General features: G+C 32.3%; 1 protein-coding gene across 4 annotated transcripts in view; it reads left to right on the top strand.

Annotated features, from left to right (window-relative positions):
• The window catches only part of LOC118185966 (uncharacterized), a 91,231-nt gene that overhangs the window by 24,354 nt on the left and 41,700 nt on the right, over positions 1-25,177 (top strand). For all 4 annotated transcript variants that reach the window (XR_004757693.2, XM_035355940.2, XM_035355937.2 and 1 more), the window contains exons 4-7: positions 12,017-12,256; positions 14,803-14,913; positions 15,081-15,189; positions 19,352-19,419. Coding sequence is in view for 3 of the 4 variants with exons in the window: in XM_035355940.2 (XP_035211831.1) it covers positions 12,017-12,256; positions 14,803-14,913; positions 15,081-15,189; positions 19,352-19,419 (528 nt within the window). In the remaining variant the exon portion in view is untranslated. The remainder of the gene's footprint in view (positions 1-12,016; positions 12,257-14,802; positions 14,914-15,080; positions 15,190-19,351; positions 19,420-25,177) is intronic.

Raw genomic sequence — 25,177 nt, 5'->3', positions numbered from 1 at the left:
CTTCAGCATTCATGAAACTCATCCTTTCAATACATATTTCAGTTTGGGGAATAGAAGGAAGTTGGATGAGTCAAATAAGTGATGCCCATCATTCAAACTTATTATTCTGTAGCCTTAAGAACATCCTGATGCTTTGAGTTCTTCAAAATCTATTTGCTTATTTCACGACTGGCTGTCAGTTTGCTGTCATTCATCCATATAGTACCATCCATTCTCGCCATGGACTAAGGACAACAGTTCAAGTCAGTGCATCTTCTTTCACTGACAGCTGTACTTGGGCCAAAGTGCACTTGTTCTTCTCTATAACATCCTGCCAGTAATAGACTTTTCAATCACTTCCATCTTCCTCAAATGCCACAGCAATGCTCGTTGGATGGAATCCTTACCTCTAGTTTTTTTCCGGACTAAGGCCTACCTTCAAGTCCAACCTTCAGTGCACAGTGGCAGCATTTCTTTCAGCCATTGGCCCACCAACTTCAAATGCACCAGCTATTCTTGGGCCTTCATCCTCATACCCATACCAGAACCAGAACTCCTCATACCTTTGGTACTTGGAAGCGGGTGGAGGGCGTGGGCCATATACCTGCTTACCTTTGTTAGACAACAAATGTCCCTGCCTCCGTCACCTGTCACCTGGTTCTTGAGAGGGAGGAGTACTTCAGGGAATCGTTCTTGTTATCCCCATCAGATGGCAGCACTTGCAAGGACTTGAATTTATTCACAATTGTGAAAGTACATTCTGGGATTACAAAGTGTTCTGTTTGGACAATGTTATAAGGGCCAGCAAGTAATGTAGTGACTGTAGCTACAACACTTAATATTGTATATTCCTACCATAGCTTTTTGATAAGGTATTTAATATTGTTAACCTTGTTATCTGTGTACAAGATACTTGCCTCAAAATTGTTACACAACTTAAATATTTAGAACTCGCATTTGACCAAAAACTGAATTGGATATCTCATATTTTAGAAATCAAAAAACATGATAGTGCTGTTGCAATTAAACGTTAAATGCAAGGACAGCATTGGGGATTGAATCCACATATTCAAAAGGTCCTTTTTCATATCGTTATTGAAAAAAATGTTGCATATTGTGCAGCCATATAGGCATATCCAATGCAGAAGTGAATAATTATACATTTTCGGAGTATACAGAGACCATTTGCTTTAACTAAAGCTTTTCGAACAACATCTTCAAATGCAATAAATGTCATGGCCAGTTTAATATCACTCCATATCAGCACATAACTTGAAGCCACAATGCAGCAAGTAAAACTACTGCACCACTTAGCTGCTTTTAATGATATTCAATTCTCCTCATATGTTTTATTTGTCAAATACCAGTTACATTGGCCATTAGGCCATTGAACTCTTTGCTTGCCAATAGCGCTGAAACCTACAAGAAAAATTTGTCAGTGCTTCACACTGGTCCAAATGTTCCGCCGTCATTGGCCGTCCACTATTACATAAAAAAAAACACAGCGGCGAATCAGCTAGTCCAATGCGAAATAAATGATTCTGTAGACAGTCATGTCCCGTCAATTCAACAAGCGGCAAAGCTGTAGCAGATTTAGCGTAACTCAGGGTACACCACGAGGAGGCCTTCCACACTACACCTCTTCTCCTCATATGTTTATGAATGACAACCAAATCACCTAGGAACTCATCCATCAATACAAGGATTAGGGATTCGGGTCAAAACAAATAATAAATACCTTCTTCCTGCGACAGAATGCGAGATCTCTACTGATGGATCTAAATTAATGAGAATGTTGGACACTTCATAATGGCATCATAATTCACCAATGGAAGAGTCAACTTCACAAAAATAATAGTATATTCCAAGTCGAGGCGATGGCAATAAGTAAAGCTGTTTCGCACAGGCACTACACTATAAATTTATTATAGTTAATAAACTGAGGTTATTATAGTTAATAAACTGAGAAACAATGGACTGTATTGTATCTCACTTTTATTCTCATTAATTTACATCATTCATGGCCACTCGAAGCCACCAATTCTCTCCCATGCTCAAACTCACAATCTCATGTCACAAACTCCAAGAGCTCAAGGCGCATGCGTAGATGCTAGTAATGAAGTGCGCGCGCAGGCGCAACATACCGCCCGCCTTGACATGATGTAATCATTCAAAATTGTAAATATTACAATAAAAATTACACAGTGTGGCAATATGAAATACGGGTAAATAATTATAAACATCAAATAATAACATCAACAAAATCAAACTACTATAATAAGAAAATACAATAATTAATTACAAACATACTTTTTGTTTAATTTGGCATAGGTAAAAGATAAATTTTATTAATTGATCTGTTAAAAATACCACTTTTTGTTTTCACTGAAACTACTCTAACCTTATTGTCTTTACCTAAGAATATCTGTATGATTTTGCCAAGAGGCCAGTTACATACAGGAACATTATCAGTCTTTAAAATTAACATAGTTCCAACCTTGACGTTGTCTTTTTCAAAGAACCATTTAGTTCTTCCTTGCATTGCACTAAATAGTTATTTCTCCAATACTTCCAAATTGTTTGTACTATTTTAGTCAATTTTTGCCAGCTCTTTAATCTATTATCGTTAACGTTTAAAATATTAGGTTCTGCAATAGCCGTGATAGGTCTGCGTATTAGGAAGTGGCCTGGTGTCAAGATATCAAAATCCTCTGGTTCAGATGATAAAGGATGCAAGTGCCTAGAATTCAGAATGCCTTCAATTTGAGCAATTACTGTAAGAAACTTCTCATAGGTTAGTTTTAAATTGCCTACTACATGTTTCAAATGAAACTTAACAGATTTGACACTTGCCTCCCAAAGACCTCCATGATTGGGAGCTCTAGGGGGAATGAATGGCCAATCAATACTCTCACTCAATAAATAATTACCTAATTCATCATCTGGTTTGCTGACTAGCCTATTCAATTTCTGTAATTCTGCGTTACTACCAACAAAATTGGTTGTGTTATCTGAAAATATGTGTGCACACTTGCCTCTCCTGCTGGAAAAACGCTTTAAGGTTGAAATAAATGCTTGACTAGACAGGTCTGTTACCAACTCAAGATAGCAAGCTTTGGTAACAACACAAACGAAAATGCATACATACACCTTGTTAAGGCGATCTTTTCTCTGATGTGGGTATTTTATAAAATAAGGACAAAAAAAAAAAAAAAAAAAGAAAGAAATCAACTCCAACACAATTGAATGGAAAATTCAGGCTGACTCTTTCTTGAGGGAGTTGACCCATAAGTTATTGACAGGGCACTGGTTTTGCTTTGAAACATACGACACATTCATGTACTATTTTTCTACAAGTGTTGTGCCCGTTTAAGGGTCAAAACCCTTGTATAACAATAGACAGTAAGCCTTGTGGACCAATATGCGTGTATTTCTTACGAAACATCACAGTAATTAGATTAGTCAACTTATGATTCTTTGGTAAGATTATAGGAAATTTTCTATCAAAATTAAGCTTACAATTAGCTAATCTGCCTCCAACTTGTAAAATTCCATATTGATCTAAAAATGGAAAAACACTTCTTACCTTGCTATCTGAAGGTACCTTACCCTCCTTTTCAAGGCTTGAGATTTCTTTTTTAAATTCACTATCTTGAATTAGCTAAATCAGTTTAAGTTCAGCTAATTTTAATTCTGAGCTCTGAAGAGGACCTGAAACCTTGTCCTTCCCCTTGCAGTTGTTTACAAACCTAAAAATAAAACTTAAAACACGAATAATTTTAGTGTAATTGTTATTTAAATTTAAGAAATCCTCAATGAAAGGGTTAGCTTTCACATTAAGAAAAATATTAGAGTCACTAAGGATTTTAAGTTCGTCTGGAAAGTCCTTCACAATGACTTCCACTGGAATCTCTCTATTTGGATAGTCGTCGTGTCTCAGGAACAGACGACCTTTCCACCACATATCATTTTGTAGAAGTTTACTGGGATCCAAACCTCGGGATATAAGATCACTCGGATTCTCCTTTGATGACACATGACACCATTGATGACCATTAGTCAACTCTTAAATTGTTGCCACTTGATTTGTAACAAACGTCTTCAACTGGTAAGGCTCCTTTTGTATCCACAAAAGCACAATCATGGAGTCACTCCACAGATACACTTTGTTCACAGGAATCTCTAATGCAGATATTACTCTAACAATTAATTTTGCAAGTAGGACTGCCGCACAAAGCTCCAGTCTCGGGATTGTAACTCGTTTAATAGGAGAGACTCTGGATTTACTCTTCACTAGCCTTGTCTTCACTTCTCCATCTCTCGAATGGCACTTGCAATATATGGTTGCTCCGTATGCTACCTCAGAGGCACCTGCAAATCCATGAAGTTTCACATAGTCTACTTCTGAAATAAGAATAAACCTTTTGATTTCTATTTTACTTAAAACTTCCAGTTCAGTAGAGAACTTCTTCCATTCGTCAGCTTCCTTTTTTGGTAGTGATTCATCCCAATTCAGCTTTAAGAACCACAACCGTTGGAGGAATATTTTGGCTTTACTTATGATTGGCCCTAGTAAACCAATTGGGTCAAACAATCTTTCAATTGTGGACAATATCTGTCGTTTGGTAATAACTAATCATTATCGAGTTTCGCTCTAAAACAGAAACGGTCTCTTCTAGACCTCCAAGACACTCCAAGTGTTGTAGATTCTGCTTTATTAGGAAAGGATTAGGAGTGATCTTCCGCAAGTTCAGCATGATTACTGCACCACTTGTCCAGTGTCATTCCTGCACTCTTCAGTATTGCAGTTAACTGAGATTTAAGCTCCTTAGCTGTACTCAAAGATTCCCCTCCACTAAGCACATCATCCATATAAAAATTTTTAAGTAAGACTGGCACAGCTAATGGAAATTTTGGACCTTCATCAATCGACAGTTGTTTAAGAGTTCTCATAGCTAAGTATGGAACACTAACTGTTCTGTAAGTCACAGTATTAAGCTCGTAGATTTTCACAGGTGTATCATTTTCTTTTTTGCACAGGATTCGCTGCAAGCATCTCTGTTCAGGGTTAATTTCAATCATTCTATACATTCTTCTAATATCCGCCATAAATGTGAATGGATACTTTCTAAATCTAAGCATGATTGAAAAGAGATAATCTTGAATAACCCCTCCATTACATTGTAAAGAATTTAGCGAAATTCCATTTGATGTTAAACATGATGCATTAAACACTGTTCTCAATTTAGTTGTTTTTTGAGGTCGGTGGCGTATAGTACACTACCCTAGGCTCATTTTTCTCTTTAACCTCAGTCATATGCCCTAGCTCTTCATACTCCTTTAAAATATCCTGATACAGACTCAAATATTCAGGGTCTTTAAATAATCTTTTCCATAGGGAATTTAATCTTTCAAGGGAAAAATCTTTTGAATTTCCTAAGCAAATAGGATCTTCCTTTAGTGGCATTGTTACAATGTATCGATAACTCCCTTCTTCATTCCGCTTATGAGTTTGCACATAATGTTCTTCACATATTGCTCTTTCTTTATTTTTTGGAATGGCTATTTCAACATTCTCTATTTCCCAAAATTTTCTCATTGTTTGTTCTAAGTCATTAGATGTTTTCATTAACCCACAATGTACGTGGCTCTGTTCTTCTGATGTAATGCTTCCCGACACTATAAACCCGAACACGCTGTTTTGTAAAATAAGACTCAAGCTTTCATGGCAAATTTGTTCAGATTTTAATATCTCAAAGAAAACCTCAGCTCCTAAAAGCATATCTATACATTCTGGAACATTAAAATTCTCATCAGCTAATTTTATGTTACAAAAATCCTGCATTTTAATATCAATTTTCCATGAAGGAATCAAATCTTGTGTGATTTTTTGTACTACTAATAAGTCTAAATGTCTCACGTAACTTTTATCTTTATTGCTAATGCATGGAGATACTCTTTTCCGAATTGTAAACAAGGAATCATGTAATCCGGAAATCGCACTGTTTACCTTCTCAGAATCAAAGTTGATTTTATTCACACAGTCTCTGCTTATAAATGATGAAGTACTGCCCCCATCAAGTAATGTTTTAACTGGATGTAGCTTACCCATACCATCATTAATAAAGCAAATAGCCGTGCTCAGAAGAACACTTTTTTTGGATCTGTTTACACCAGCCGCTGTAAGTAGAGTATTACTGCTGTTGGGCAGAAAGTCTGGCGCTAGGGGGGAAAGCACACTGGAACTACTCGCTGTTTCGTTTTTATTTTTTTCCTTCCCTTTCGATGATTTATTTTCTACTGGATAATGCAGTTTCACGTGGTATCTTTTCCCACAAATGGAACACGAAAACTTTGATTTGCAGTTTTTAACAGAATGATTTAATGCTAGGCAATTAAAGCATAATTTATGACTCTTAATGATTTCAACCGGATCAGTCACCGGTTGTTTCAAGAAATTTGGGCATTTTGCCAAAAATTGATTTTCCTCACAAAGAACACACTTTAAAACTTTTACATCTGCAAGGAATACCTTTGAAACATTTTTTGACGTTTTGTAATTGTTGCGAGATTTTTGAAAACTGTCTGCACTTGCGGCAAGGGACTTTCTGCGAGATGTGAAAAATAAATCTGCTTCCTTTGCCATTTGTTGAGGCGGAAACCAACTTTCAGCTTGCCTTACAAAAATATGGGCTGATGTTTCTTGATGTCTCAAACAATTCGGCTGATATTATTAACTGCTTCAGAGTTTCAAAATCAGACACTTTCCTCAATTTTAAGTAGTATTAAAAATTTGTGGTTAATCGCGACACGAACTGCACATGGGACTCATTTAGGCATTGAGCCTTTTTAAAATTTTCTAAAACAATTTGGGCTGTAGGTTAGAATTCTTTTAAAATAGTAGCTTTTACTTTTTCATAGTCGTTTAGCTTCTCATCTCTAATATACACGATAATGTTCGAAGCCCGTTCCCCTAACAAGTTTAACAATATTTCCGCTTTAGATTTCTCAGGCACATTTTTTGTCGCGCTCTTTCTAAAGACGAGAAAAAAATAACTCCAGTTTTCAGGTTTACTCGGAACCTTCAATATTAGTGTTCTTATACTTTTAATAAGGTGATCTAAGGAGTTGGAACTTTGTCCTTTAGTTTCGTTTTGATCGTTATAAACGCTTTTGGTTTCAGCTCGCAGTCGAGCAATTTCCAGTTTTCTTATAGATCTTTCCAATTTAACTTGTTTTAACTGTAATACTTTAACTTCTTCAGATTTACGATGCTCTACTATGGAATTTCCCAACTCTATTACCGAATTTGGATCGGATTTAAAAGCTTCACTACTTTTAATCTCTAAATTTAAATCTGTAACGGTTATCTTTTCATTAATTCTATATTCATTTCTAAAGTCAATAACCTTAAATCTTCTTTAAGTGCACCTTTTATCAACATTTACTCTTAATGAAATATCACAAGATAATAAGTAATTCTTCTCAATTACTTAAACACAGTAACACAGTATATATAAATACTATAAATTTTCTTAAAACTCTTACACAGTATCTCAAAATAATAAAATGGCACTTTATTCTTAAATCGAAACTGCTGACTTACTCGTTACTTGTAAATAACTCATAATCCATAGATCTCTGGCCCAGGACGGACCACGATGTTTTGCACAGGCACTACACTATAATTTAATAAACTCAGGAACAATGGACTGTATTATATCTCACTTTTATTCTCATTAATTTACATCGTTCATGGCCACTCGAAGCCACCAATTCTCTCCCACGTTCTTAGCTCACAATCTCATGTCACAAACTCCAAGAGCTCAAGGCGCATGCATAGACGCTAGTAATGAAGTGCGCACGCAGACGCAACAAAAGCAATAAAATATATCAAAGAACATTGCAGACATAATATAACTATAAAATCCATCAGCCTTTCCACGCTCTGTGGCCAACCTTTTATCTAAAAAGGCGTCTTATATCAATAGCCATATCAAAATGACAAGACAAATGGAACAACAGTGAAATGGGTAAAAGAACACATCAACACTTTGCCAAGGTAAATCCACAATGACTAATTGCAAAGCCACAATTAGTGCATTTTGTTTCAGGCCACGGACCTTTCCACGATTATTTCAAAAGGTTTCGTATTTCAAGCACAAGTACCTATATTTGTGGCCAGCTGGGAACACCTGAACATTACATTACTATCTGCCCACTCACTAGAGATTTTCATATTAAAATGCCAACAACAAATGTTCAAGCTTTTAGTAAATTCTTAATAAGACAAAAATACATAGTGCAAAAAATCACAAAAATAATTAGCATCCTAACAAAATTGGGCACAAATTGATGTCAAGTAATATAATTTCATATAACAAGTTATAAGAAAGATGTAATAATATAATAAAGGAATAAAGCAATAAATGCAATCTATAATAAAGCAAATAACATCAGTGTTTATGATTTGAAAAAGTGATTAATTTCTAGCAAAAAAAATATATATATTATATATAAATTGTACATGTATTCAAATTATGAAAAAAAAAATAAATAAATACTGACTTTTCGTAATTATGAAGACGTGACACATTGATAGTTAAATTGTCTTAGAGATGTTATAAACTTGAAATTCAAGTTACAAGAAAGAATACCCATGTTGATTTGGTGTGACCAAAGAGACATAGGATTCAGCAACATACAAAAGGAAAAGACGAAAAACTTTGAAAAAGTACTATTCTGGAAGACATTAACACGGCATATAAGGTATAAGATAAGGGATAAAATAGAAACCTTGGAACTGAGAAACTCATGAAAGAACTGCAGCAAAATGAAAGGAATTTTCCAAGAGGACTGAGACAATGTTCTAGTTTAAATGGTGAAAATAACAAGAGAAACTTCACGATAAAGAAATAATATATAGACTGCTCAAAAATAAAGAGAAATTCATTAGAAAAATTCTCCAACCAAAATTTATGTAATAAGTTATGTTAATAATGTGAATATAATTACAACAGAACCAAAAAGTCGGGAGCTGTGCTCTGTGTGTCATCGAGTGCCTCGCGAATTGTAGCATGAAGAGTCTTGAGAGTACGGGGAGTTCCGAGAACGACCAAGCAGACTCGGGAGCTGTAGTTGGTGCTTTGCAGGTAGCTGGCTCCAACGTGATAGCTTGATAACCTGAAGGCTGTGTCGCTGATCGTGTCAGCGTGTTTATAGTAGTTCATCGTCGATAGTAAATGTGTTTTGGAGCTGTCCTGACAATACTGGCCAATAAAGTGTGTTTTCGATATGTCATCAAGTGTCGTCATTATTCACTCCAATTTACGAACGTGAAGAAAGAAAATAACGTAACAACTGGTGTCAGAAGAGAAAAACGCAACAATATGTACCACATTTTTTATTTTAGAATATCATTCTTTGATTGTTGACTTTTAAAAAACAATGAATAATGGAGTCTGTTCGTCTTTCGTTCGTACTGTACATAAGCTAATAGATCCAGGGCTACAAAATTTGGTGCATAGGTGCATAGGTGCATCTAGACAAGAGCCAGTGCACCACAAATCGATTTTTTTCAAAATTCGAATCGGATTTTTTTAAAAATTTTATCTATTCAATTTTATGACATCATTTTGAATAGTTTCATTCTTTTAGAAATGTGGCTTTGGCAACAGTTTTTCATTCAATTGTATATTGGGCTGCTGACTGTTGAAAATCAGCATTGTTCCCACTTAGAAAAGTGAGGGCGATCATTCTCTGCAGTTTTTAAATTTAATATTTCTCTTGGATACTGGATGTTTATTGAGAGAAAGCAATGGGAAGTTGGTTAATTAATTTATTAGGATGATTAATATTTGTATTAAGGGATATTGCTTATTTTATTGTAATTTTGTTATATGTAATACATTTTTAATAAAAAAAAAATTTTGGTCCAAAGGGGCTTTGTCCCTAAAGGACTATTGTTTTCGTTTTGCATTGGTTCACTATAATTGTCCGTTTCACTTTTCAAACTGTTGACACCAAATGTTAGAGTCCTGCATTCTATTTGAAGAAATTAAATAATGAAAAATCTGCATAACTGTATGTATATTTCTTGCATTGTGATAAAACAACGGTACAAGTCATCAAATTTTGAATGATGTAATCCTACTGCGAATATGGGCATGTGGAAGCCCAAATTTGGAATTTGTTTTATTATTGGTTTTATATTTTGTAAAACTTTAAGGAATTTTTGGTTAACAAACTGAAGGATTTCAACGCGAACAGTCGCAATGTTTTACAGAAAAAACATCTCCGGCATGCGAGACTGTATCGGAAATTCTAAATATGTTCTATATTTATGACTATTTTGCGACATTGCTGTTGAACTGAATTTTATGGTTTAAGTGGGAAGAACATGATATTTAATAAAGGTAACAGACAAAATGTTAAAAAAACGCCCATTTGGACATAATTTTTGTTTTGTTTTGATGAAATTGTTCTGCAGAGTAAAATTCTGCACAATCTTTAAATTTAATGTTTTGTTTTCTGAAGGGAAAACATTTAATTTTTTCAGTACATTTAAAGGCCAGACGAAGGCTTGCCATGTAGCTGCTAGTATGTAATAATTTAGAAGTAGTTGGCATGGGATATGTATGAGGGTGTTGTTCATTGATGTAACATTTCGTCATTTTCATTGACAAAAATTTTTTAAGCAAACAGATAATTTTTGCCATAAGCATGCCTATTCTTGGCAAACTGCAGTAAGTGGATCCTTTTGGATTTTAAAATGTATCTGAAGAAAGATCAGATAGCTTACTGATGCATATTGCTTGGACTTTTGAGAGAGAGAATGTAGTGTGTCTAAATTGAAAGCAGTGCTCAGAAGATTTAGTCTGTTTAGCTTTATTTTGTTTGGTTAATATTAAGTTTTATTTTCTGAATGTGAATTCATTATTGCCTAAAGCGTTGTATAAGTATTTGCATCATTACCGTTACGCAAAAATCATTTGACATGAATTTGTTTGGAAATGATGTAGCTTAGAGTGATTTGATGTAACTAGTTACTGTTTTTAAGATATAAAGAGGAAATAACTAAATTAAAATAGTTAAAAGAACCATTGCAAATCAAAGTTAGAATTTTGATTTACATATGTAAGTAATAATTAATCTTACATAATGTATAAATATGCATTTTGATTTCAATATTCATAATTGTAAGGTCATGTGAAAATTCGAATATTGTCAGAGAACAGATTTATCTATTTATTGTAGAATAAATCGTGTTTAATATGTGTTAGAATTAAAGAATAATGTCTCTTTATTTTCAAAATGTTAAAAAAAGTGGTTGTGATAAGAAATATCTGAATTTTTTTTTTCTTTTGGGTTATTTTTATGTAAATGAATATTTTGTGCTAAAATTTTTCAAGAGCAGTAAAATTGCTGATTATTATCCCAAAAGAACTCTTAGTTTCGAAACAGGATTTTGTATTGTTTCACTTTTCTTTCAAGACTGTTACCATTTGTTGAAATGTAAGATATTTATCTGTCAAATAAAAGCAATAGATACAGTTCTTAAGAATATTTCTTTTTTTTTTTTTTTTTTTAGTCTGATTGATTTAAATAAAAGCACATTTAATTAAAAAACGTTAAATAGTTTTATAGAATTGGATATTTTTTCGCTTTTCAAATACACAGAAGATATAAAACGTTGCCATGTTAGCCTAAATTATCCTATAGATGGTTCTTTGTTCATAAAACATATTAAAATTTAAAAAGAGCCCCTTTGGGCAACAGTTTAAGTTTGAGCCTTTCAGACATTTTTTTTTCATTTTTTAATAAAGAAATTCTATATTATTTGCTTCAATTTAAATTATATGTATGTTATTTCAAGGTGATTATATGAAGTTATGCTTTTACTTATTTTGATATACTCTCTCTTTAATATGATTACATTTTCATTTTACATTTTGTTTCTATAGCTGATTTTTATTGCATATTTATTGTATGTAACGTATTTCAATGTAATCAGTATTTAATATTTTTATTTTTACAGTGACTAATTCTCATGTTATTGTAAATGGGAATAAAGAGAAATCTGATGATTCTATACCACCTCCAAAAGTCCAACTTTATACTGGAAAAATCTATGTTGAGTGGAAGCAAGTGTATAAAATTGGTGCTGGACTAAACAATTTAGGAAATACATGTTTTATGAACACTGTAATCCAGTGTTTAACATATTGTCCGCCTCTTGCAAATTATCTTCTTCTTGACAATGACCACCCATCAAAATGTAAGTCTTTTTAATTTGGTAAATATATATCCTAAATAACAATTATTCATTTATTGAGTTTAAAGTAGTGCATTTTTACTTTTAAACTTCTTATCTCTCTCACTCTAAATGGAGGCTGTGTTGTAGTATAAGAAGCTATATTGTTTAATGAACAAGAATACAAGTTATAGAACAATTTAGAGCTAATGTAGAATTGTAGAGTGATCATTTAAAACAAAAGATATTGCAGCCTAAAATAACCAAGAAATTTCTGTTATTGCAGCTTTAAAATAAACATTTCTCCTTAAATATAGATCCATTTAATTGTATTCCTTTTACACATTGTTATAAGAATCAGAAAAATAAAACTGCTTAACATTCTGATGCTTGTTTATCTTCTCACAAATTTATGGTTTGGTATTTTAGAGAAATGTGTCAGTAGTTCGATGTTTAATTTTCCTTAATCTGAGGTGTTTTCGATAAGTTTCAGTGTTTTGCCACAGCGCATCATTTCCCTCACACGCATACACATACACACACACACACACAAATAATTCTACTCGACCATTGATGAAATTTAATTTGCATTTTTCATGTATCAAAAATGCAACTTAGGCATCTTATATTTGATTTATATATATAGCATTGTTCTAACATAGGTATTTTGACACAAAATTAGATTTTTTCTGAAATGGTGTAAGACTTTCACTGTGTAAATCTCAGTTACTGTAAAACATGACGAGTCTTAAGAACTAGATAGCGAATAATCGCTTAAGTTCAGGTGACAAGAAACAACAAGACAGAAGGGTAACTAACTAACCCTTTATTATTCCAATAAGATTCAATAAAACTCCACGTGGGAGTGTACAAAGCCAACACTTGGGCTTGAACTTAAGAGACTAAGAATTAAACTAAAACTAAGATTAACTAAAGAAATATAGCCGAAGCTATCAAGATTCAAATCGAGTTGGCCCCTTAACTTATTTGACTACGAAGCTTAGCAAGGGCTTGAGTATGGCCAAGCATAATAACATCTTTGAGAGAGAGAGGCCAAAAAGGCAGACGCATGTAAATCAGAAACTCTGATTCTCTCTCCCGCTGTAAGTAACTTCGTAGTTTAAATACCGCTCCTCCTCGGTAAATATTCAGCAAGATTCCAAAACTATGTTCTGGTCAGAAGTAGTAAGTTGAAGTTAAGAATTTGACAGGAAAGGAACTTTAACTTAAAATTCAACTGTTAATAAAATGAACATAATCTTTACAATGGCATATCAATTTTTTTTCTTCCATGTTTTGATTCTATGACTAAAAATTGTGCCTAAGTATTAAATTTTGTAAAATTTGATGATAATTTTTTAGAAACTACTCGTGCAATTTTTATGAAACTTAGCACTTACTATATTTTAAAGTGCTGTGCATAAATCTAGTGTATATTGAAAGTCGTGCTTTTGAGACGTGAAAAATGCAAGTTAAATTTCGTCAATTGGCTTAGTAGAACCAGGGTGATATAGAATTCTGCCCCCTTTTTTATACAAAGTGTACAATTATTCGAAAATGTCTTCTACCCTAAAATAGGGGGGGGGCAGTCTAAGATGATACAAAATTTGTCTTACTATTATTTAGGTAAGGTAATATATATAAACAGTGAATTAAATTTTAGTGCCATAAGGTTCAGAGTAAGTAATGCATAATTTAATTGAAATAATCTATCGGTAATTGATGCACTCAAAATCACTTCTGAGTTTCATTTCATAATTCACTGAATCATTTTTTATAAAGGAGAAAATTCTTGATTGTTTTTATTAGCCCAAAGCAGCATAAGCCCAGAATGGATGTTAGTCTCGAAATAGCATTTTACATCAAATCACTTTCAAATTGCTGCCATCAAATATTATTACCCTGTACTTTATTTAAAGAAATTAAATAATGAAGAATCTGCACGAAAGTATATACGTTTCTTGTACTGCGAAAAAGCAACGAATGATACCTAGATCCATGAAACTTTGAATAATATAGTCCTCCATCTGAATATGGGCACCTGGAATCCCGAATTTCAAATTAATTTATTATATATTTCATATTTTGTAAACACTTTAGTGAACTTTTTATTAAAAAACTCGACAGTTTCAATGCGAACAATGGCAACACTGTGTAGAGTAGAATAAAACATTTTTATCTCCAATGCACGAGACTCTCTTTTTGGAAATTGTAAGTGCTGGTTTTAAATATTTTTAGCCGAAATGCTCTCAAAATATGTATGTTTGTGTAAATGAAAAAATGCCCCTTTGGGCATAATATAAAATCTGAAAGCTTCAGATTTGTTTCCTTGTGATTTCCTACGAGTATGTTCTTTATCATTTATTTTTCTTCATAATCCACTTAAGACAGATTTTGGTTAAATAGGGTTTAATTTTCTTTTCTATGAAATGCATGTATTAAGTAAAAGTATGTTCTTTTTTAGGGTGTCAATCTTTTGTGAAGAAGTAACTTTGATCATTATTTTTGAAATCTTACTTTTATTTATTTTCCCCCTTTATAAAGTTTTTGTTTTTTGTTTTTTGTTTAAGGTACTATCACGGGATTTTGTATGATGTGTTTGCTTCAGAAACATATGAAACGAGCTATTGGTAAATCTGGTGATGTTATAAAACCTGTTGATGTCTATCCAAGATTAAAATGTATGTATGTTAGAAAATCTCTTCCTTTAAAATTTGAAAACCTGAATGATTTAGACATATTAATTACAACTGTTTTGTCTTATTTTACAGCATGTATGTTTAATAGTATTTAAGATTCTGAAATAAAGTATTTTAATTTTTTAGTTACTGTGTATTTTCAATTTCAGTGATAGCAAAGCATTTTCAGTTTGGACAACAAGAAGATGCACATGAATTCCTCAGATATGTAATTGATCATTTATGGAGGTCATGTCTTCATCAAAACAATGGAATTAAGTAAGGGAGCTTAGTTGTTTAAATATCAACTTTAAAAGCTTAAATTGTGCATTATTTTTGAAATATTTAAATGATCTTTTTGTAAGTTTTATTATCTGTTCAAAGTACCTGTGGGAAGTTGCTGAGCACATGTATAGTGGTGCTAAACCTTGTGTGTTTAAACTACATTTTGAGTCATTCCCAAATTTTAATGTATGCAGTTTAGTGCCTAGAATTGCTTTTGTTAGTTTTATTATCATCTGTAATTCAGAATGTGGTTATTTTTTGTTATATTCACAGTCGTTGGTTTTGACCGCCAACTGTAACCTCCGATTTTAAATCAACTCGTTCCATGGCTACCATTTTATATCATGAATTATGTTATGATATTTAGTAGGTCACTTTTACCTTTTAGGGTGAAAGAAGTGACAGATATGTAATATTTTTTACCCGGCTCATATCAAAACTAGTTAGAATTGAATTCATTTTATTTATTGCTTCTTTGACAGTTGCAGTAGGAGTGCTGCTCAGCAAACGTGACTGTTAACGTTAGTGCCAAATTAACATGCAACACATGGTGATATCAGCACTTAAAGTTAACTAATATTTTTGGTATTAAATATTATCCATCTATTACCGCTAGGTATATTATTATTATTATTATTATTATATATGTGTAATAATGAAATTTCCATAGTCAAGAATACACTTAAAATTCTAACTGTATGTTCTTCTCATTTTTAATGGCGACGTTCTCTTATTTGAAAGTACGGGGAATTAAATCCACAGCCCCGTAGTCAAGTTGTTTTGCCCGCCTTTTCTACACGTACAGTTTTAGAATGTTCTGGAAATATTTAAAGTAAACTGGATTGGCTGACGTCATTTCTTGGAAGCTCCGCCTTTCCAGAGGCTATAAAAAGACTCGCAGCAGAATATCAGGGCTTTTCTTTAATGCAACGATGCAGTAAACTTCATACAAAAAGTTATTAGTAATTCTTTTTACTTCGGATATCTGATTTTGTAACTGCTATTTCTCCTGAATGGATTCTGTTTTTTAAACTTATCGTCTGATAATTTAAGCTACGACTACATCTATATTTCTTCAACGATCTATTTATTCTGGACGAAAGCTGATACATCACACATATATATATAATAGAATTCTGTAGTAGAATGTTGGTGGTTGTATCTGCAATGAACAGCTAGAATTTCGATGCCAGAGAATGCTGAAACGCTGATCCACAAGGAATAAGAAATTTGGCAGTCAAGGTATATTTAATTAAACTTTTATTTCAGTAAGCATGTTGTGGCCACAATCAAGTTGGCACATTAATTGTGCTTAATCCAAGTGGTTTATATTTTTGATAACTTTGCAGCAAGAAGGAAGTAGGAGACAGACAACAGTCCAGCTAGGCCAAAGCTTTGAAAGCAAGTGCATTATGTTCAGGGTGAAATCTTAATTTAAACTGAGTTAGTTTTGGTTCTCAGTACAGTTTGATTGGACAGTTAATATTGCTGTAAAATTACTATTGGTTGTTTTAGTTTCATTAACATGATCAGAATTATGTAAGAGTAATGTGACATAGATTTTTTATGAAATGACGCAGTTCAAATAAAGGTTACTATTTTTAGAATAAAGAAGGGAATTAATTTTCTCTGCTAATTTAATCTTTTACATATTCTTTATTTTTCTTACATATATATATGTAAGATATAACAGAATACGATAGCTACTTTAAATAGTAAATGGCAACCTCGGAATTAACATTCTAAATTTGGTGCTCTTCTTCTGAATTAAATGTAACAAATTCTGAAAAACATATAATAGGTTAATTAATTTATTAATTTTTATTATTTTTAAATATCTCTGGGGCAACGTTCAGTGAGGGGTGGCAGCAGGAGTTACATTATTGCTTCTCTCGTTAACAAGTACATTTTATTTATTACCATTGTTTATTAGCATAGCTTCCAACAATCATTGATTTTACAAAAGATTTAGTAATTTTATCTTTTTTGTCTAAATTTTGTTTTTTTTTCCGTTTTAGGAGTTAATTTTTTTTTTTTCTGGGAATAATTCAAATCAAAGTTGTTTTGATAGTAATTTTGCACTTATGACATATTTAAGTAAAGGATAAAGGTAAATTGTTGCTATCATCTGATTAGGAAAAAAAGCTAATATGGTTTAAACATTCCCAACTTTCCTGTAGAACCCGCCAGTGGCTGAATTAATAAGGCTGTTGAATATTGGTAGTTTGTCCCAGTTCAACTGGTTAAACGTATATCACGGCATAACTTTGTTAAAATAATCATTAATAATAAATGTTTCATTTTACTGCATTAAAACTCATTCCAATACATTTGAGTTTTAACTGAAATCACTGAATATAAATACAGTCAAAAGTCGTTAATTCAGACACCCATAATCCGGAATGATCTATAATCCGGACCTCAAAGCTACAAACTTTCTGCTCATGCGTCACATTGACGCATGCACGTAAGATCTTTACGGCTGCGAATGTGCATGTGCGCATGCGCATAATACGTTTACGCATGCGCATTTAATGTATAACGGACGGTATAAGCTAAGCTAAAATTATCCAATTCAGTTAGTGTTGCAGATTGCGTTGTTCCTTAATCCTCGAATTGGATCCGGCTTATTATTTTTTGCAGACTGTTAGAGCAATTTTATAAAAGTAAGTTTGAACTTTCGATTATGAAATAGAATTTCCGATATATATTTACTAATATGTAAAGGATCTACAAAGCAAAAGTATGTTTCAAAGTCCATTAAACAAAAAGTGGAATTGCTGCAAAAAAAGGATTAATTCCTTTGTTTATCTAACCATTCCGAAATCTGTTTATCATTTCACGCTGCTCTGTGGCGAGGGGGGGGGACGCCGCGGCGCGCAATGAATTGGAAGTTGATCTGTCAGCACTACCCTTATGTTCAGGGCAGATGTTTTTATTTTATTTGGCTTATAATTCCTTACTAAATGTAGTATTTCATCTCGATGTACTTCGTCTTTGATATGATTTAAATCAAATTCCTCGTCATTTTAATTCGCTTCCGATAGTGAAGAAAGAGACACAGAGGTTATTGAAAACGAAAAAATTTCGATTGACAAATTAGTCGGTATTCTCGACACAGCAATTATAGGACTTCAACAGCGGAACTTTGTAACTGAAGAAGAAATTACGTCTGTTTATAGAATTAAAGAGAAAGTATTATCACATAAAACAAAACAACTTGCATTGAAAGAAATGTTTAATAAAGTAAATAAATATTAAGTTTTTTTTTGATATCCTTTAGATCATAATTATTTTTTATTTCATAAATTATGGTTTCATATTTTTAATTTTATAATTTCTGCATGCCATCTTACCAGATTTAAACTGATGATCTATAATCCGGAATCTCCAAAGTCCCGACGAGTCCAGATTAACGACAATTGACTGTAATTCATTTTCATCAACTAAAGCAGATCTCTTAAATTTTCAAGTATGACAAAAAAATTTCATTTCCAAGAAAGCTTTTTAAATAAAACATGTATCATATTGTAGATATTAGAATATTTGAGATGCCTGCACCTTTACAAAAGCTGCTTTTGCAGGTTAGAAGTTAATTTTTGTCACATAAGCTCAACTTATGCCGGCAGTTTTATGATAGGGATCCACTATAAAATTGTCTCTTTTGATTGATTAGTTTCCCTCCAGTCCCCATGCCAACTTGAAACAATACATTTTTAAGTTCAGACTTTTTATTAATATAATTTTTTAAAATCAATTAAGTTAAATTTTAAGGAAACCTAGATAAATTTAAAATACGTGATTGATGAAGATTAAATGTATAAAAATATGTGATTAATGAAAATTAAATGCAAAGTTATACAATATATGTACTAATCAAAGAATTTGCTTTTGTTAGTTCTATGTGAATTTTATATACTTGTCTTTTAAAAGGCTTGTGAAATAATTTTGCTTAAATAATTTATATTGTAAGTTTTCTAAAATGTTGCAAAATTTATCAAATATCTTTAACCATAATAAATCATGAGACATAGCTACAACTTCTATTCTATATTTATATGGAATCTTTTTATATAAATTTTTCATTGGGAATTTCATTCTAAAATTATGCTTTACTCAAATAATTTAGTTTCATTATCATTTTTATGTTTTAAAGGCTAGATCCTGCTAGTAAAGAAACAACTGTCATAAATCAGATTTTTGGCGGTTATCATAGGAGTCAAGGTAAAAATCTTTTTATTTCTGAAAATTTTTACTTGCAACATCTTTTTACCAGTAAATACAAGCATTAACTCATGAGTCTATCAGTGTTATAAATGCTTGTGTAATGCCAATCTTTTTATCTAAACATTTCTTTGAAAATTTCTAGGGTGTTACAGTTTGACGTCTCAAATGCAACCTTGGCTAGCATTCTGCCAAAACACATAGACTCATCCAAAAGGGGCATTATTACTTGCTGTGATGTGAAACTCTTCTCCAGAAAGAAAGAATTTATATGCTCAAGGGAAAGAAAGTTCCCATCCTTCCACCCTATTTTGAGAGTGATTTTTTGAATGGTGCATGCGTGTTTGCGGTCATGGTCGCAGATGAGACAGTCGAACTATACGAGGGGTATTCAGTTTTGAAGTTCAATAAGTTGCACATATTCTCCTGTGGAGAACTTGTGATAGCTTGAAGAACAAAATATGCAAAAAAAAAAAAAAAAAAAAAAAAAAAGTGGCAAATGAAAGTGTAAATAATGCCAAAGCATTTAGGAAGCACAAGAGTTCACCAGTAATTTTAGCACATTATTAAAAACAAATCTCACTTTTTATATAATCCTGAAAGTGCACAAATACATACTATTTATCATTTGTACTATGTTCTTGTTTTCTAAACGATCTGTCAATTTCATTATTTTTTTTGCTGTCATGGCTTAAAATGTCCCTCCCCTCCAATCAGTAAATCATCATTTTTATTCACTGTATTTACATTGTTAATTTTAAAACATTTTTTATAATGTTCTGATTTATGCTGATAGTTTCCATGGATTATACTTAGACCAGAACTAGATCATAGTCCACATATCCTTATTTCTGACTGTATATAGTAATTTTTCCTGCGCAAAAATATTAATGTGGATGATATATGGTTCAGTTTTTCCCTTTAACTGAAAACCAAGATGTAGATATTATGCAAGCATAGGTGTGTAATATCCCTCCATCTTCTGAACACAATAATTGACATCTCTTTATATCTTAAATATTTATTCAAGGTCACACACATGAAATCACTATAAATCTGCATCATGATTTACATCATAGAAGGGCTTTTCATTAAATTTCTAAGGGGTACTGATTTCAATTTCTCTTCCACTACTGTTCTGAGTCCATAAATCATGGTGGGTTTGTACTTAGAGCTTTTTTCAAGAAAATCTTTTCAAGGCACTTAACATTTTATAGGCATAAAGATGTATTAATTCTAGATGATAGGAATGAATATTTCATGACATTAGGCCAGCGGTTGGGTCGCGAAGCATATTTTTGGGTCGCGCTAAGTCAAATTAAAAAAAAACTTTTAATATACAAAATTAAGTAATACCAACACCTACTAGAAGAGTTTTTTTCTAATACAAGTTATTCTCTAAAACAATGCATTGGTTTTACCGCTCTTCGCGAATGGCCTTCTAGAAGTGACATCCAATTTCTGTCTTATAGCTTTCTTCTATGAGGTGTTGGTAATACTCACGCCATTGCTTTACGTGCGCGCAGACACAATAAGGTTGTAGGTAACATAGTCATTCTTCGGTAGTGACACCTTTTGGTAAAAATTAAAAGCGCTTTCAATCAGCTACTTTTACTTCGACTTTTAAGAAACCGGGGAATTTTCGTTGGTTGTAAACATGTAAGCAGATATTATCGATTTAACTCGTGTGAATAAAGAAGTAATAACGGAAAATTGTATTCTGTTAATTTCTGTTTGCATATTAATGATATTTACATAAAAAAGTTGCATTCCGCTGCAAGTTCTTTGTCAAAAACTCGTTTCTTTGTATTATGTTGTGAATAACAGTGGAATGTGTAATAATCATGAAACGTGAATACAAGCATTTTAGAAACAATTTTTGTCTGTTTATTAAAAGTGGAGTGATCAAGCTGCAGTGCGTATTGTAAAATTGTAATCACCCTAAAATGGCAAAACGTGAATACAAGGAAGCATTTTTAGAATTAGGGTTTACTTGCATTTATGATGGAGGAATGAACAAGCCGCAATGCGTCTTGTGCAGTGAAATACTAAGTAATGAATCGATGAAACTGAACAAACTTAAAAGACATTTTGATGCAAAACATAAAAATTTTTCCTTTGAGGGAAAAGATCGTACTTTTTTCATAAGAAAAGAAGCCGATTTAAAAAGACAGCGTTTAGATGCACCAAGTAGTAATAGTTTTCTAATTTCTACCAAACAAGCTACACTTGCTTCTTTTTATGTGGCTTGGCATATTGCAAGACAAAAGAAACCCCATAATATTGCTGAAAAACTTATAAAACCTGCTGCCATTGACATGGCACATATCATGTGCGGAGATGAAATTTCAAAGAAATTACAAAAGGTACCATTATCAAATGATACAATTCGTTTACAAATTAATGATATGTCGTTTGATATTAAGAATCAACTTATTTCTGCTATAAAAGTTGCTGGTTTATTTAGTATTCAACTGGATGAAACAACAGATTTAAGTAACGATGCTCAACTAATGGTTTACGTGCGGTATCCAGGGTTAACAGATATACAGGAGGATTTTTTATTTTGCAAATCAATGTCAACAAAAACTAGAGGTAAAGATATATTTCTCATTGTCAATTCGTTTTTTAAAGAAGAAGGATTAAATTGGAATCAGTGTTTCAGTATTTGCACCGACGGTGCAGCTGCCATGACAGCATCTCAAAAGGGTTTTTCGACAAGAGCAAAACAAATGAATTCACAAATTTTATCAGTTCATTGTTTTTTACATAGACAAAATCTTGCTTCAAAAAATTTATCGCCCGAATTAAGTATCGTTTTGAATGAAATTGTTACGGTAATCAATTTTATAAAATCAAGAGCTCTTAACTGTAGAATTTTCCGCGAACTGTGTTCAGAATTTGGTGCAGAATACGAACATTTATTATATTATTTTGAAGTTAGATGGCTGTCCCGGGGCAAAGTTGTTCAAAGAGTATTATCGTTGCGAACAGAAGTCGAATTTTTTTTGAGAGAAAAGAAACACCCATTAGCATCTAAATTCTCTGAGTTGAAGTGGATTACTCAAGTTGCTTATTTGGCAGATATTTTGTTTGAAATAAATAATCTAAATACGTCTATGCAAGGACGTAATCATACTATTATTGAATTAACTGAAAAAATTACATGTTTTAAAAATAAACTCAAATTATGGAGAAATAAGGTTGAAGTAAAGAAACTTGCTTCATTTCCTACTCTTAATTTACTTGTTGGAGACAAGAATATTAATATCACAGATTTTGAAATACAGATAATTATTATCAATCATTTAGAAAAACTAATAGCAGACTTTGATCGGTATTTTCCTGCAGACGATGTTTTTAAATATAATTGGGTTCGAATGCCATTTGATTTTGACGTAAGTGATTTGCATGAGGAATTTGTTAATATTAATCAATTTCAAGAACAATTAATAGAAATTCAAAGTGACCAAGCACTTCGATACAATTTTTACAAAAACACTCACTCTTTATGTGCTTTCTGGTTAAATCTAAAAACCGAAAAGCCAATAATTGTTAAAGAAGCCCTAAAAGTATTATTGCCCTTTTCAACAACATATATGTGTGAGGCTGGTTTTTCGGCTCTCTGTGTAATCAAAAACAACCACCGGAACAAGTTAAATACAGAAATAGATTTAAGGTGCTCCTTGACAATCATTCAACCCAGGTTTGCAGATCTTTCAAAATGTATTCAAGCACAAGGTTCTCATTAAAAGCGTATAAAATGTTATTATAAGATTAAATTTCAATTATTTTTAAAAAGTTTTTAATTTATTTAGTTTGGTCAATAAAAATATTAAAAACACTTGATTATTTATTAAATTTTTCTTGGATCAAAAGTACTTTTGTTTAACTTCATTATTATAAAAAAAAAATAAAAAATTTGTAAGTTAAATAAGTCATCATTGTAAGATTAAAGGTTTTTACAAATATGCTCTAAAATAAAGCAATGAAAAAATATTGACTTTTTTTGGGTCGCGACATAAACATTTTTCTCAAATTTGGGTCGCGGCTCAAAAAGGTTAAAAACCACTGCATTAGGCAACAGTGATGACACATATTATGAAGAGTTTGATTATAGCAATATTAGCATGGATGATATTACCCGACTGTCTTTGATGGAAATAAATAAAGCAATACATAAATGGAAAAAAATCTTCAAACCCTGATTTAATACCATTTGAATTTATTAAAAGTCCTAGACTAGGCAGTGTAATACACCCATTACTAGAATTTTGTATGGAGGAAGGGAGTAATACCAAAAGAATGGAAACTTAATACCATCTGTCATGTTCATAAAAAGAGAGATCTTGGAATGCTCAAATTATTGATGGAATAGTTTACTCTTCTCATTTTATAAACTGTTTTCTAGTATTCTTTGTAAGAAACGTAGTACTATGTATCTTGTTTATGAAAAGTGAGGTATCTTGGAAGGTTGAAATTATTAAGGTATTAGTTTACTCTGCACATTTTATAAACTGTTTTCTCATATTCCTTATAATAGATTAGTTGTCTATACAGATTGGTGAGTTATAAGTATGTCTATAATTGGTGAGTTATAAGTGTCTATAATTGGTGAGTTATAAGTGTCTGTAATTGGTGAGTTATCAATATGTCTTCCATAAAGGAGGGTTCACCGATGACCTGTATAAAACAAATAATAGAAAGTACCAGATAATTTGACATTGACATTCATCATTTATTCACAAATTTTAAAACTGCTAATGATTCAATTAATGGAAAAAGATGTATTGATTTTATTAGGGAATTTAACATCTCTGAAAATCTTGATAAACTTGTTGCCATTATCTTAATACAGATCAAACTATAATTCAGAATAATTTTCTGTTTTTTTTTTTTTTTTTTTTTTTCTTTTTAACAAATTGCTTGTGATAGGTGATGTTTTTGCTTGTCTCCTTCTTAATTTAGCTCTTCAAAAAAAACCATGAATGGTTGAAAAATAAATTCTAGGGGAGGTAATTTCTGCAAATCAGTTGAAATCTTTGCATTTGTGGACAATATTGACGCCATTGTTAGAACTCTTGATGCATTCAAATGGGCATCGCTCTCATTGGACGTCAAAGCAGCTGAAATGCACCCTATCATCAACCAGACAAAAACTAAATATATTGCATGCACTAAGTCAAATTTAATCATTCTTTCTTAGGAATTGATAAATATAAATTTGAAGTCAATGTGTTTTTTATATATCTAATTAATATAGAGAATCATATCTCCTGAAATTCACAACAGAATGCTTGCTAACCAATGCTTTTGTTTAAACAAATATTTGAAATCAAACTTAATCAAAAGAACAACTAAACTGACTGTTTACGAATGTTTAATTAGACCTGTTTGTTTTATATGGAGCTGGAACCTGGACATTGACTGAAAAGGATAAAATACTTGCAGTCATTGAGAGAAAGATTTTGAGAACCATTCTTGGAGGTATTCAGATAGAGGGCATCTGGAGAAGAACGAGAAATCTACATGAATTGTGAACAGAAATCTGCACTATGGATATCCAGACATCATAAATTTTATCAGCACCCAAAGATTATAAGATGGGCTGTTGAGAATGCCTGAAAATAGAACTATAAAAAAAATATTCGCATGCCTGCCAGCTGGCGCTGGAAAAAGAGGGAGACTGAAACTCGGTAAGACTGTCTAGAGCAGGGGTCTCCAAACTTTCCAGCCTTAAGGCCATACTTATTACTCC

The sequence above is a fragment of the Stegodyphus dumicola genome, chromosome 5, assembly GCF_044657685.1.
Source record: "Stegodyphus dumicola isolate Sdum_Otavi_A_Nest chromosome 5, ASM4465768v1".
NCBI lineage: Eukaryota > Metazoa > Arthropoda > Arachnida > Araneae > Eresidae > Stegodyphus > Stegodyphus dumicola.
Note: the sequence above shows the minus strand (reverse complement) of the source record. Positions and strands in the feature narration are given on the sequence as shown.